This window comes from Lutra lutra, chromosome 3, assembly GCF_902655055.1.
Source record: "Lutra lutra chromosome 3, mLutLut1.2, whole genome shotgun sequence".
NCBI lineage: Eukaryota > Metazoa > Chordata > Mammalia > Carnivora > Mustelidae > Lutra > Lutra lutra.
This window is the reverse complement of record NC_062280.1, coordinates 136,743,237-136,756,679: the sequence shown is the minus strand read 5'-3', so window position 1 is coordinate 136,756,679 and position 13,443 is coordinate 136,743,237. Positions and strand designations below refer to the sequence as shown.

At 46.2% G+C, this 13,443-nt stretch overlaps 1 protein-coding gene across 4 annotated transcripts in view; it reads left to right on the top strand.

Annotated features, from left to right (window-relative positions):
- The first annotated feature begins 418 nt into the window (after positions 1 to 418).
- Positions 419 to 13,443, top strand: part of FOXO1 (forkhead box O1) — a 102,004-nt gene continuing 88,979 nt past the window's right edge. The window contains exons 1-4 of one of the 4 annotated variants that reach the window (XM_047723254.1): positions 419 to 879; positions 3,046 to 3,149; positions 3,833 to 3,932; positions 4,745 to 4,957. In XM_047723254.1, coding sequence (XP_047579210.1) covers positions 3,079 to 3,149; positions 3,833 to 3,932; positions 4,745 to 4,957 — 384 coding nt within the window. In that variant the 5' untranslated portion in view covers positions 419 to 879; positions 3,046 to 3,078. Of the gene's footprint in view, positions 880 to 3,045; positions 3,150 to 3,832; positions 4,958 to 13,443 lie in introns of those variants that run through there. The other 3 variants (XM_047723255.1, XM_047723253.1, XM_047723252.1) reach the window with 3 other exon arrangements.

The following is a 13,443-nucleotide window of genomic DNA, read 5'->3' as shown; positions in this document are numbered from 1 at the left end:
CTACTTGTGATCTCTGTCTGTCAAATAAATGGGTAAAATCTTAAAAAATAATAATAAAAAAATAAATAAATTGGACCTAAGTTATCTATTTTGACAAGTAAGAACTTAAACCAGAGATCGGTATGCTGGTAGTGAGGGGCAAATGCAGAAGTTTCTGCTAAGGAACTGATGGAAAGGAACCATCCCTCAGTCTTCCTGTCAAGGGTGGTGTGATAACCACTCTGAAAAACAGGCAGAGGAAAGAACACCATATAGGTTTGTGAGATGGACTCTGTGAGGATAAATTTCCTCTTTCAGTTTAATTGTTCTTACCTGACATGAAACATTTTTCTTCCCAGTTGGGATATATGCACCAGCTAGTAAGCGATAATCATTAGAATCTGCCTTCCAAGCAAATAGCTACCACAAAAAATACTAAAGAAATGAAGTTTTTTCTCTTAAGCAGATCGAGTGCCAATCTAAATACTTTGGCAATCTTTAAAGAGAGAAAACATTTGTATTTTTGACTAAAAAAACCCAAATCACTTCTTTTGTAATCTTTTTTCTTTCATTTTCTTACTGTCACTCTCATCTTTTTTGTGTCTGCTTTTTTAGTCTCCCAAATCCAAAGTTCGATTAGTTCAGTGGAGTTCATCCAACTAAAATTACTAAAATCTGTGTGGTGGACTGGAAGGAAATATACTATCAAGTTTTAGAGTGGTTATCACTATACAGGATTAGCAGATATTTCTTATTTTCTGTTTGTGTTTTGAAGCGATTATTGATGGGAAAGCAGAAAATTCCAGCCATGGCAGCAGCACTCGCTTCTGTGTGACATTGGGCAAATCAGCCTCTCTGTGCTTCGATTTCCTTATGGAGAAATTAAAGGAGGCCACCAAGGTGATCTCTGTCTACTTTCAATTTTAACATTCTGTGGATCTAGCTAAAAAGAACCTTTAGTGATTAGCTTGATACAACTCTTACGGAATGCAATTTGACAGTGTGTCTCAAAATTGCAAATGCATTTAATTGCTGACCCAGTGATCTCTTTTCTGGAAATTCCTCCTGTGTATATACTTACACAGATGCAAAATGAGTTATGTATGGTTATTCATTACAGAATAGCTTGTGCAAGCTGAAGATTGGAAACAGGCCAAACGTTCACCCTAAGGTTCAGTAAGTAGAGTAGGCAGCTGGAAGCTAGAAACACCTTAAACACACGTTCAGTGTTTTTGGAACTGTTGTGTCAGGGACGTTGGCCCTCTACGTACTCTGTGCCTACTTCAAGTCAAATTTCATAACAAGGCCAAAGAAAAGCAAACTACAACACTTAAAACAATTAGGCAGGACAGTTCAGATTTCAAGGACCTGAGGAAAGTCTGTAAGAAAACTTCCTTCACCAAGTACCGTCCTCTCACTGAAGCCATGAAAAACCGGAATTGAAAGGAAGGCAAAGCCAAATTTGCAGCTGGTTTCCTTTGCCAAGAATGATCCACTAGGGCACCGCCTATTTGCAGGGTGGGGCCATCTGAATGGGGGCTGCCTCTGCAGAGCTTGATTGGCGAGGTTGAGGGTATCAACAGTTCCACATTAACCTCCTTCCTCTGAGCTCATCATCTGGGTTACTGAGGTCCCCTAGCGGCTGGCAGAGGAGGTCCAAAGTGTCCAAGTTTGATAGTAGACCACAGGTGGAGGAGGGTGGGAACTAACCCGATCCTTCATCCATCAGGCTCACGACCTTCTCCCCCAGCCCCCCATTATCCGTGGGAAGCTCTTGCGATAAGTGGATTATGAAGAAATAGGGGTCTGAACTAGGGAGATGATAGTGAGAAGGTAAAGGAAGAAATAAATCTCTAAGTTCTTTCAAACTTTTGTAAAGGAGGCCCAAGTTTCTTTAGACACTTTTTTAATTGAAGAATTAAACCTGTAAGGAAAAGCGGATTTTTAAAGTAATAGGGAGCTGTCATTTTGCTTTTCTTTCTTTCTTTTCTTTTCTTTTTTTTAAGATTTTATTTATTTATTTGACAGAGAGATCACAAGTAGGCAAAGAGGCAGGCAGAGGGAGAGCGGGAAGCAGGCTCCCTGCCTAGCAGAGAGCCCAAAATCGATCTCGATCCCATGATCCTAAGACCATGACCCCAGTGGAAGGCAGAGGCTTAATCCACTGAGCCGTCTTAAAAATATTTTAAAAAAGGGGCGCCTGGGTGGCTCAGTGGGTTGAGCCGCTGCCTTTGGCTCAGGTCATGATCCCAGGTCCTGGGTTTGAGCCCCGCATTGGGCTTACTGCTCAGCAGGGAGCCTGCTTCCTCCTCTCTCTCTGCCTGCCTCTCTGCTTACTTGTGATTTCTCTCTGTCAAATAAATAAATAAAATCTTTAAAAAAATTTAAAAATATATAAAATATAAATAAATAAATAAATAATATATATTATATATAATATATAAATATTATTATAAATATTTAAAAATATTTAAGACTCTGTCCATCTTCCAACCTGAGTGATCCCATCCCTATGAAAGGAAATGCCGTCCATATTCTTCCTAAAAAACCGAACCAAAACAAAAAAAAAACCCTGTTTCTTGAAAACTGCTTCTTTTGCTCCCTAACACACAAGGATCATTGTCTTCCTACCTTTGGCCCCACTGATCTCGACAGGACCTGGAGCCCAGATGGAAAAACGTAGGGGGTGGGTGACGGGTTTACTGACACTCGAGGCAAACAGTTTAGAGGAACCTGGGTTTGGGGCAGGGCTGAGCCCCAAGGCTTTCGTCTTACCCTTTGGGCGCTTTTACTTCTGGACACCTTGCCACTTCCATCCTCAACAGCAAGGAAATAACAAGCAAAGAGTGAAAGTGTATTAGGGGTAAGTAATAAAGTGACAAGGTTCTGTCTACATGCTCTTCTCTGATCCGTCCCCCGCCGCCCCTGGATTATTAGAGTCTGAGGTTCCCTAGGAGGGGAAGACGTTCCCACAGAGGAATGAGGTCTAGGATGCTTTTGAGTCTGGGTGTGCATGTGAAATAGGATTGTCTTCGGCGCGCTGAGTCCCCTTTCCCTCATTTCTAGCCTTTTAGATCAAGAATGGAGTGAACCCAGCTGATGGCTGGTGGGCTGGACGCCTGGCCCCCGGCGGCAGGGAACCGCGAGGCTCAGCTTGAGGGTGCGGACAGGTGGGTTCCGGGCTCGGAGGCGTGGGGAGCGCGGCCCCCGCGCGCACTCCACGGCCGGGACCCGGGTGCAGGGGAGGAGGTTTGCTGTGCAGCGCGCGTGCGGGCTGGAGAATTTGACAGATCGCAGGGAAAGAGAACAAAAAACAAACACAAAACCCACCGACTTCCCCACATTTCTCTGCAAAAGAATCGTGGGTGGAGTCGAAAAGGGGGGCGATTGAGTAGAATTCCGCGAGGCCACCTCCGCCGCCCACCTAGCGCCTTGCGGAGCAAGGAGCGTTCCCCGGCCCCCGCCCCGCCCCACTCTGGGCCCCGAGAGGAGGTCGAGGCGAAGCAAGAGACTCGTTCCACTCGAGCTTCCCGAGTACTCGGCTTTGCTCCTCAGTAGTAAACAAAGTGTCGCCGCCGCCTCCACGCTGGTTTGCCTCCTAGCAATCAAAACACTGAGAGGGCGAGAGACTCACAGAAACACTTGAGAATTACCAGAAAATAACAGAGATCCAAAAAAAAAAAAAGAGAGAGAGAGAGAAAGAGAGAGAGAGTGAAAGAGAAAAACACCCCACTACCCCCCACCAAACCACTGCCGCCTCCCGGTGGAAAACCGGCCCCCGCCCAGGCGGGCGACCATTGGCTGCCTGGGCGGTTTCGCCGCGCGCTCATTGGTCGCGCGTGCTGTCCGTCAGGGGCGGGCCGGCGCGCGCGCCGCCGCGGGCGGGGGGCGGTGGCAGATCCCGTAAGTCGGGCGGCAGCGTAGTCGCTGCAGCCGCTGCCGCCGCCGCCGCCACATTCAACAGGCGGCAGCGTCGCGGTCGCGCCACGGGGAGAGCGAGCGGCCCGCTGCGTCCGTCCGTCCTTCTGTCTGCGGGCCCTGTCAGCAGGAGTACGACGCCGACCGCTGTCCGGCCGGGTGACTCTGGCCTGCAGTTCTGCCGGTGCAGCGGACCTGGAAGAGTCTAGATGTTGGTGGACCCGCGAAGTTAAGTTCTGGGCTCGCGCTTCCACTCCGCCGCGCCTTCCTCCCGGTTTTCGTCGGCTCGAGGCACGGACCTCGCCCCCCCAAATCTCGGACCGGCTCTTCGCACCCCCTCCCCCTCGGCCCCGTGTGGTGCGCTCGACCCCTTGGCTCTCCCGCGGCTGGGGGAGGGGTGGGGGTCACCATGGCCGAAGCGCCCCAGGTGGTGGAGATCGACCCGGACTTCGAGCCGCTGCCGCGGCCGCGCTCGTGCACCTGGCCGCTGCCCAGGCCGGAGTTTAGCCAGTCCAACTCGGCCACCTCCAGCCCGGCGCCGTCGGGCGGCGCGGCCGCTAACCCCGACGCCGCCGCGGGCCTGCCCTCGGCCTCGGCGGCCGCTGTCAATGCCGACTTCATGAGCAACCTGAGCCTGCTGGAGGAGCCCGGGGACTTCCCGCAGGCGCCCGGCTCCGTGGCGGCTGCCGCAGCAGCGGCCGCAGCGGTGGCGGCGGCGGCGGCCGCAGCTGCCGCCACCGGGGGTCTGTGCGGGGACTTCCAGAACCCGGAGCCGGGCTGCCTGCACTCGGCGCCGCCACAGCCTCCGGCGCCCGGGCCGCTGTCTCAGCACCCGCCGGTGCCCCCAGCCGCCGCCGGGCCGCTCGCCGGGCAGCCGCGAAAGAGCAGCTCGTCCCGCCGCAACGCGTGGGGCAACCTGTCCTACGCCGACCTCATCACCAAGGCCATCGAGAGCTCAGCGGAGAAGCGGCTCACGCTGTCGCAGATCTACGAGTGGATGGTCAAGAGCGTACCCTACTTCAAGGATAAGGGTGACAGCAACAGCTCGGCGGGCTGGAAGGTGAGTGGCCTCGGGGCGCAAGGCTGGACGGGGGGGGGTGGCGCGGGGACCCCTGCTCCACCCGAGGTCGTGGTGGGGCACATGAGGGGGCGACTGTAGAAGTTTGCTTGCCCTGAAAGTGCAGGGCATGCGGGCGGCGCGTGCAGAGAGAGCGCGAGAAGTGGCAGACGTGAGTGGTGGGCTAGCCCGGGTCCTGTCGGGGGACAGGAATAAGTGTGTGAGCGCGCTCAAGTGAGAGTTCGAGCGGGACGGGGAAGGGGGCTCACTTGGGAATTAGGAGTGAACAAAGTACGGTAATAAGTGGACATCAGAGAAGGCAGAAAAGTTCGCCAGTAAGGGCAGGAAGGGGTTTACTGGGGTCTGCTCCCCTACGACTGGAGGGGACTCGTGCCACTACTCCTTTTCCTCCAGGACCTTGGGGGGTGAGGGCGGCCCCTCCCGGTCTCCTGCGGTGCGCGTCCCATCAGCTTTGGGCTGCGCCGCAGAGCAGTTTCCGCCGCGCTGGGCGGAGGAGGGCGCGGCGGGGCTCTTCGGGGCCCCGCCGCTGGAGCACGGAGCTGTAGGTGGAGGGGACAGACAGGTCGCCAGCCGGCCCCTGGGGGCAGGCAGCGCAGTTTTTGGAGGCCGGTGTGCATTTGGCTTTGTTTTGATTTTATCCGAAGTGGCCTCGAGTGCAGGGGGCCGGGCGAGCAGAGCCGGAGATAGTGCAGCCGACACGTGCGAAGAGGCGGCCACCGCTTGCGGAGCGCGGGCGCTGGGCCGCGCGGGAGAGCTAAAGTTCAAGTGTGACCCTCGGCGGAGGCGGGGGCGGGAGCAGGAGCGGGAGCAGGAGCTGCGACGGCGAGGGAGGGGCCGCAGGCGTAGGAAGAGAGCGCCTTTAAAGGGCCAGCGCGCCGGGGCGGTGAGCAGCTCCCGGCCCGGCCGCGGGGCTGCGAGGCCAGCACTTCTCTGCGCGAGGAAATGCCCCCAAACTTGGGCCTCGCCCATGGTCCGAGGCCTTTAATTAGGCATGGAGAGGCTGCTCTGGGTGACGAGAGTTGGAGATGTGTGTACCTCCTCTCTCGCTTTGCCACCCCAGTGTTACCGAGCGTGGAAGTACAGACGAGGCAGGGGTCTTTGTGACAAGTGTTTCGGGGAGTGGGAGTGGAGGTGCGCATGAAAGGAATGTGTGGGGACGTCCTGCTTCAATAGAGGACTGTAGATGAGGCGCCTCTGGTTCTTTTTTGGTTTTCAGAGAGAGGAGACTCAGAGGTTCTCAGGGCCGGGACAGGTACTTCCCTACTTGCGGGTCGAAAAGACCCGGGGGCTCTCAGGACAGGCTGTGGGCAGGCTTACCGGGGGTCCGTTCGCCGTGCGGCCTTCTGAACTGACGGTTTCTCACTGTCACAGGTGGAGGGATCGGTGCGAAAGTTAAGTTGAGAACTTCTTCCTCATCCCTTATCCTGACTGTATAGCATAATAAAGATTGATCTTTGCTGTGCAGTTGGTTACACCACGGTGGTTTTACATACGCTGTCATGTTTGTGGTTAATGTGTGTCCAAAAAGGTTAAGTTACTCATATCTTACTGAAGTTCCTGGAGGAGGAGCCAGGATTTTATTTTTTCCAACGTGTGTTTTAGAGTAAAAGTACCACTTACAATCTCATTCCTAGGCATTACGTGCAGTTTTGCTGTTTCAAAAAGCTTGGTATGTATTCTTTTAAGTCACAAAATCCAGATCCAGTTTTACTTAACATTGGAGTTTAAGTACTTGACTTGCTCATCTGTCAACCCTGCTTGAGCTATTTATTATAAAGTATTTGCCATTAAAAAAATTTTTTTTTTTTTTTACATTGAAAGTACCGTGTGTACTTACACCATTCTTTTATGTCCTTGGAAATGGATACAATCTACTTCAGTTTGCTGGAGTGCTTTTCTTCAAAGATGGAGAAGGGCAGTGTTTGGGGATTATAGTTAGTTTTGCCTCTCCTGGGGCATTAAATTAGAGTATTCTTCTTAAACTAGGAGTATAACCTAGACTTTTAAGATTAAGTGCTTTAAAAAAAAATAGATATTAAGGCCAAATCAAACCCCCAAACTTTTTCTTATTAGGTTCTTTATTGTTATAATTTTTTTTTACCTAAATGGAATTATAATTTTTTCTTTCAAAATATACTTACTGTAGCTAGAATGTCCATGAAGTGATAATAAGAATTGTTACTATCTGTTCAGAATTGGAGGCCCAGTGACAGCTCCAGTGGAAACCAAGTGGGGCTTTGGGAGGGAGCAGGCTGCTGTTCTCAAGTGAGTAAATGTTTCAGGTGTAATGAGAGTCCGTTGGTGCAAGTCAGATTACAGCAAGTGCATTTTCACTTTGAGTAAAAGGATATTTTAAGAAGAAAAGAAACAACCTTAAGTATTCTAACTCATAACTAGTCTTCTGGTTAGAGTTTTCATAAAAATGAGTTACTTGTTAAAACCAAGTTTCTCAGATTGGAAAGACTCATCTGTTTTTAAAGATTCATAAAAGGGACACATTTTACTATGATGTTTAGCTTAAAAAAGAAATCGAATTCTAAAATGCAAATCAACCCAAACCTAACTTTTAGAACTGAGGAGAGGCTGGTTTGGAACTAAATATTTCCTGTGATTTACTACTGGGAATTAGACTGAATCTTTAATTAAATATAGTTTCTTGTGCTTTAACTTCCTGGGGCCTGCCAGAGATTTTGAAAGTCATTTGCATAGGACAGTATAATTGAAAAGCTGATAAAGAATTCATAAGCTTCTAGTTCCTTTGACACTGGTTGTATTTGTGGGATGTGCATTTTGTGTTTGTAGGGATGGTATGTTACATCTGTTTCACACTTGCTTTGTTCTTGGCCCTAACTGTCATAAGGCTACACTCAAAGTGGAAGCCAAGACTTTTGGAAAACCCGGGATCTTTTAAAGCATGTACAGTATTTATAAATAGTGAAACTTCATTTCCATGACCTGTCCCCCTCCACCGCCCTCCCACCCGTAGAAAGCTTTCTAGAGCTTGGGAAGTAGTATTGTGAGCTCTGGTTCCACTTCCCCTCCCCCCTTTTAATGGTAGTTTTAAGTTGACTCTTGTTTTTTGTTTTGACATTATTTGGAACACCTGGGTCAAAAGAATGCTTCAACAGTAAGACTTGATACTTAAAGAAAATTTTAAATTGTTTTATATATCTCAGATATTTGGTTTGGAATGACTTTTTAATTTGGCCTATGAACTGACAGTCCTTTTTAAAAATTTTTTTATTTTAAAATTCACATTTTGGAGGTGAGTGATTTAAATCCTACAGAGTCCTTGGCACGGGGATGACAGATGTTTTCTTGCTGCATACTCACATTTGACTCTTGGTGAGGCTAATTTCAGTTTGTTACTGAAATTACCTTAAAGAAAGCCTTGTTTTACAGTGGAGTGACAATTTCCGAATATGTATTTGGGGAAGGGAGCATGAGGTAAGAGAATTAAAAATGAGTAGGGGAATTAATGCAACAAAATTGATAAGCATATTTGCTGAAGACTGAAAAAGGTGTGTGAGACTAATGCAACAGTTCTTATGGCTGGTACTTTTTTCCCAGAAATTCCAAAATTGGTGTCGGTGTCAAGTATGAATCCCTTCATTGGTGATTATCAGAATTTTATTTTTATTTTACCTATGTTTTTGTGGCTGGTCCTTGGGAGAGATGTGGCCAGAGTAGCGACTTCAATTTTTGTCCGTCCCCCCCCACAATTTTATTTTCTCAGAGTGGCAAATATTTGGATACTGGGAAGAAGACATTTTTAATTCTCATGTAAATTTTAAAAAAGGTTAAAGTACATTGAGACCCTCTCCCCCCTGCCCCACAATTACTTAGAAGCTATTACATTGGCAATGGGAACAAATATGGCTAGATACCATATATTGCACAGAGAATCTTTTAAGGGGACATATAAACTGGGAGGTGGGGATGGAATACTCAGTGGTGAGTTAGAATCCCTGATAGCCTGAAAGTGTTTTGCCTGTTTTTGTGGGTTTCCATCCGAGCTCCCTGTATGATCTGTATGATTTTCTAAGACAGCAGCTGTCTGTATTTGCCTGGAATTTCTTTGGAGAGCCTGAATTATTTGCATTTTTCTAGAACACTCTGCCCTTGGAAACTACCCAGTACCCTGGCATCATGGGAATTTAATCGGCTGTTTTTTTTTCCTCCCCCCTGTATGTGCCATAACTTTGGGGCTTCCTGGAATCCTTTTGGAGAAGCACTATAAACCCAGTGGTGATTGGAGAGAGCAAAGGAGTGTTTAGTTGTACAGAGCATTGGAACTTTGAGTAGAGTGGATCTAGCCTTGGTTCTTTCAACATTTGCCTTGGCCTTCATAATAACAACTTGTAGGGACTTGCCCTTGGCCCAGCCTCGAGGACCTCCTTTGGGTCAGATAACTACCTTTTCTTAGTGTGTACAAGATTCTGAAGTTAGTATGGGTTCCTTCTCAGCTGTCAAACAGAGGATTGGATGAACTTGGAAAGTTTATATTTTGATGTCTAAGGGGTGAGGGCTTGTGTTCCAATGAATATGCTGTATATTAAGTGCACTAAAGTTTGGAAGAATTCACCCTTTTTGCTAAATTCCTGATAAGGACTAACAGAACTCATGTCAGTGGTCAGAAATTCTTTGCAGAGAATTACTGCTTGTTATCTGTGGTCTTCTAAGGAACATACGAAATGTGAAAATGGATTTTTATATATTAGTGATTTCACATGGTTCAGGTTTTTAATAAACCACCCTCTTCACGGCATCCCACTTTATTCCACTCAGTCTACGTATGGTTTATAAATTTGTGGGGTAAGCGCTGCAATTACTGAGACTTGGTTTGAATTATTCTTGCCACTTGGAAGGATTTTTGGGGGATGCTTTCCTCCCCCCTCTTTTTCTTTTTTATTCATCCTCGTATAGCTTTGACATAAGCTATTAAAAAGAGCCAACTAGTTTTGATATTATGCCAAATAAGATGAGAAAGCTAAATTTGCAGTCCCTTTCCAGTTTATTATGTAGTGAATTTTCACCTTACTGCATTACTTTAAATAAGGACAGAAATTCAACCAGTGTCCTTTATTTCAGGCTGTATTTATTACAGAAAAAAAAAAAAAGTGAGGTGGAGCTGTGTGATGAGCTTCTGTAGCCCCCAGTTTTTGGTTTCTGATGATCGCTGAAGCTTGCCATCTTTATGGTCAGAGGTCACTAAGGCTGACAGGGGAGTGTCCCAAGTCTTCCCCTTTTGCAGTTTTCCGTTGACCACCCAGTCCATTCTGACTGGGCACTCAGCTATATGGACAGTCTGGCTTCTCTTCCAGTTGGTTCACTTATTTATCTTTTTCTTCTTCTATGCTCAAACCTAAAGATGCCGCAGGACAAGTTGCGGACTTTTTCTCATTTATTTTTTTTTTCCTAGATCATTTAACCCCTCTATTGTCCTGGTCTCCAGTTACTTAAAGGCCATAAATGTCCCACTTTCACCTCAAATTGAACACATTTAAACCCAAGCATGCTGTATTTCCTCTTACTCTGAGATGAGGTTCCCATCTTGAGTTTCCTGATTTGGTTAGTGGTCTAGTTAGTTAACCATTTACCTAGTTTTCAGACTTGGACGTCCTCTTCAGCACACTCTTTTCATGCTGTTCAGTACCCGGAGTCTCTCAGCTCTTCTTTCTCTGTCTGCTGAAACATTGACTTCCTGACCCCTACCTGTTCTAGGTTAGGTCTCTTCTTGAAGTTCTAAACCATCGTGTCCCCAGGACTTGGATCATCTTGTATCTTTATTGGAGGTTTTGAAAATTTTGCTTAGTATGCAAAGCTCACACATCTGTTTGCCAACTTCCAGTCTTGGTTCCTGCCTGAAGGCATTTTTGCCTTCTCTTAGTGAATGCCTGGTGATCTCTTAATTTCATGCTGCTTTGTATTATAACTTAACTTTAATGCCTGCAGTTATATTGTAAATATATGGTTGGGAAAAAGGTTTTCTTGAACTATGGATCTTTTCTATTTTAGCTTTCTGTGTTTTCACAGTGTGATAATGTTTATATTAGTATAAGTATAAAGATCTGTGATGGTTTTATTTTCTGGAGATGGTCACAGTATCTTATTTTTTCTCCATTTGTTGAATGATTATTGGATTATTGGTGTAACGAATGTTTACGGGATGTTGTATTAGATGTATCTGAATGATAGAAAAATGATTCAAACATGGATCCTGTAGGGAGATGAGGTATGACAAATAAATAACTGTATAATACACTGTAGAAAGGGTTATGTACCTTTAAGGAAAATTGAGTCTGTGTTGGCTATTGAGATGGACCTTGAAAATGGGATGTTAATCTCCCAAGATTTCATTATAAAATTTTCAAATGTTAAGCAAAGTTGAAAGAATTCTCCATTGAACACCTGTATACCTGCCATCTAGTTTCTACGACTAACATTTTATTGTACTTGCTTCACTGTGTATCTGTAGTTGGCACATCCATTTTTCTATCCATCATATTATTATGCTTTTAAAGATTCCATTTATTTATTAGAGAGAGCACAAGAAGAGGGAGAAGCAAGCTTACCAGTGAGTGGGGAGCCCGATGTGGGGCTCAGTCCCAGGTCTCTGGGACCATGACCTGAGCTGAAGGCAGACACTTAGCTGACGGAGCCACCTGGGTGCCTCCCATCAGATTATTTTTTAAATTGATTTTCTAAATGATGGTTTGGCATTCATAAAGGCATGCAAATAGGATAACATCAGTTTCTCTGAGTGATAACATAAAACCTAGGAAGTTTGAAAAAGTATAGGTAGACTTTTGTCAGATTGAAATTGGACTTGGTATATAGTATGAAAATAATGTTACAGAGGTGCCTGGGTGGCTCAGTCATTAAGTGTCTGCCTTTGGCTCAGGTCGTGATCCTAGAGTCCTGGGATCGAGCCGCACATCGAGCCGCACATAGGAGCCCTGCATTGGGCTCTCTGCTCAGCAGGAAGCCTGCTTCTCCCTCTCCCACTCCCCCTGCTTGTGTTCCCTCTCTCACCATGTCTTCTATCAAATACATAAATAAAATTTAAAAAAAAATCCTCTTAAGAAAAGTTATAGATTAAATTTTTCTATGAAATTATATTTTTTAATAAAATAAGAAATTATGAAAATATGGTCACATTTTTAGTTCTTAAAATTCAATTTCTTTGGGGGCACCTGGGTGGCTCAGTCGTTAAGTGTCTGCTTCAGCTCGGGTAATGACTCCAGAGCCCTGGGATCGAGCCCTGCATCTGGCTCCCTGCTTAGAAGGAAACCTGCTTCTCCCTCTCCCGCTCCCCCTGTTTTGTGTTCCTTCTCTTGCTGTGTCTATCTTTGTCAAATAAATAAATAAAAACTTTTAAAAAATCCAGTTTCTTAGAGGTGCTTATATAAATATAGAAACTCATGGATTGCAAATAAAGCCAAGGTACTACATTTGGTTTAAAAGTCATACATAGGGGCGCCTGGGTGGCTCAGTGGGTTAAGCTGCTGCCTTCGGCTCAGGTCATGATCTCAGGGTCCTGGGATCGAGCCCCACATCGGGCTCTCTGCTCAGCAGGGAGCCTGCTTCCTCCTCTCTCTCTGCCTGCCTCTCTGCCTGCTTGTGATCTCTCTCTGTCAAATAAATAAATAAAATCTTAAAAAAAAAATAAAAGTCATACATAGAATATGGTGATGGAACACATTATATAATTAATTTAATATGAATAGTAGGCATGGGACTCCTGGATGGTACAGTCAGTTAAGTGTCTGACTCTTGTTTTTTTGTTTTTTTGTTTTTAATATTTTATTTATTTATTTGACAGAGAGAGAGACCGCGAGAGGGGGAAACAACAGCAGGGCGTGAGGGTGAGGGAGAAGCAGACTCACAGTGGAGCAGGGAGCTCAGCTCCAGGCTCAATCCCAGGATCTTGGATCACTACCTGAGACAAAGACAGATGCTTAACAACTGAGCCACCCAGGTGCCCCAAGTGTCTGACTCTTGAAATAGACTCTTGGTTTCAGCGGGGTTCATAATCTGAGGAGAAATCTTAGGGCTCTCAGGATCGTGTCTGTCTGGCTCTGTGCTCAGGGCGAGTCTGTTTGGGATTCTCTTCTGTACCCCTTCCCTGTGCCCCCCACTAAAAAAATAAGAAAAGTATATGAATAGTAGGCATTTACATAATATTTAGCTTTTTGTTTGGTCTGCTCTTTAAAACGAGTATTTAGGGGTTGCCTGGCTGCCTCAGTATGGTGGAGCATGTAATTCTTGATCTCATGGTGGTGAATTTGAGCCCCACCTTGGGGGTAGAGTTTATTTAAAACAAAAAAACAAAAACCTGACCTTCATACTTTTGTGTCCTGGGAGAGTGATTTCAACAAGGAAAGCTCATTGTTGTTGGTTTTATCTTTTTAAAAATATTTTATTTACTTATTAGAGAGAGTCAGAGAGAGAAGACGAGCAGTGGC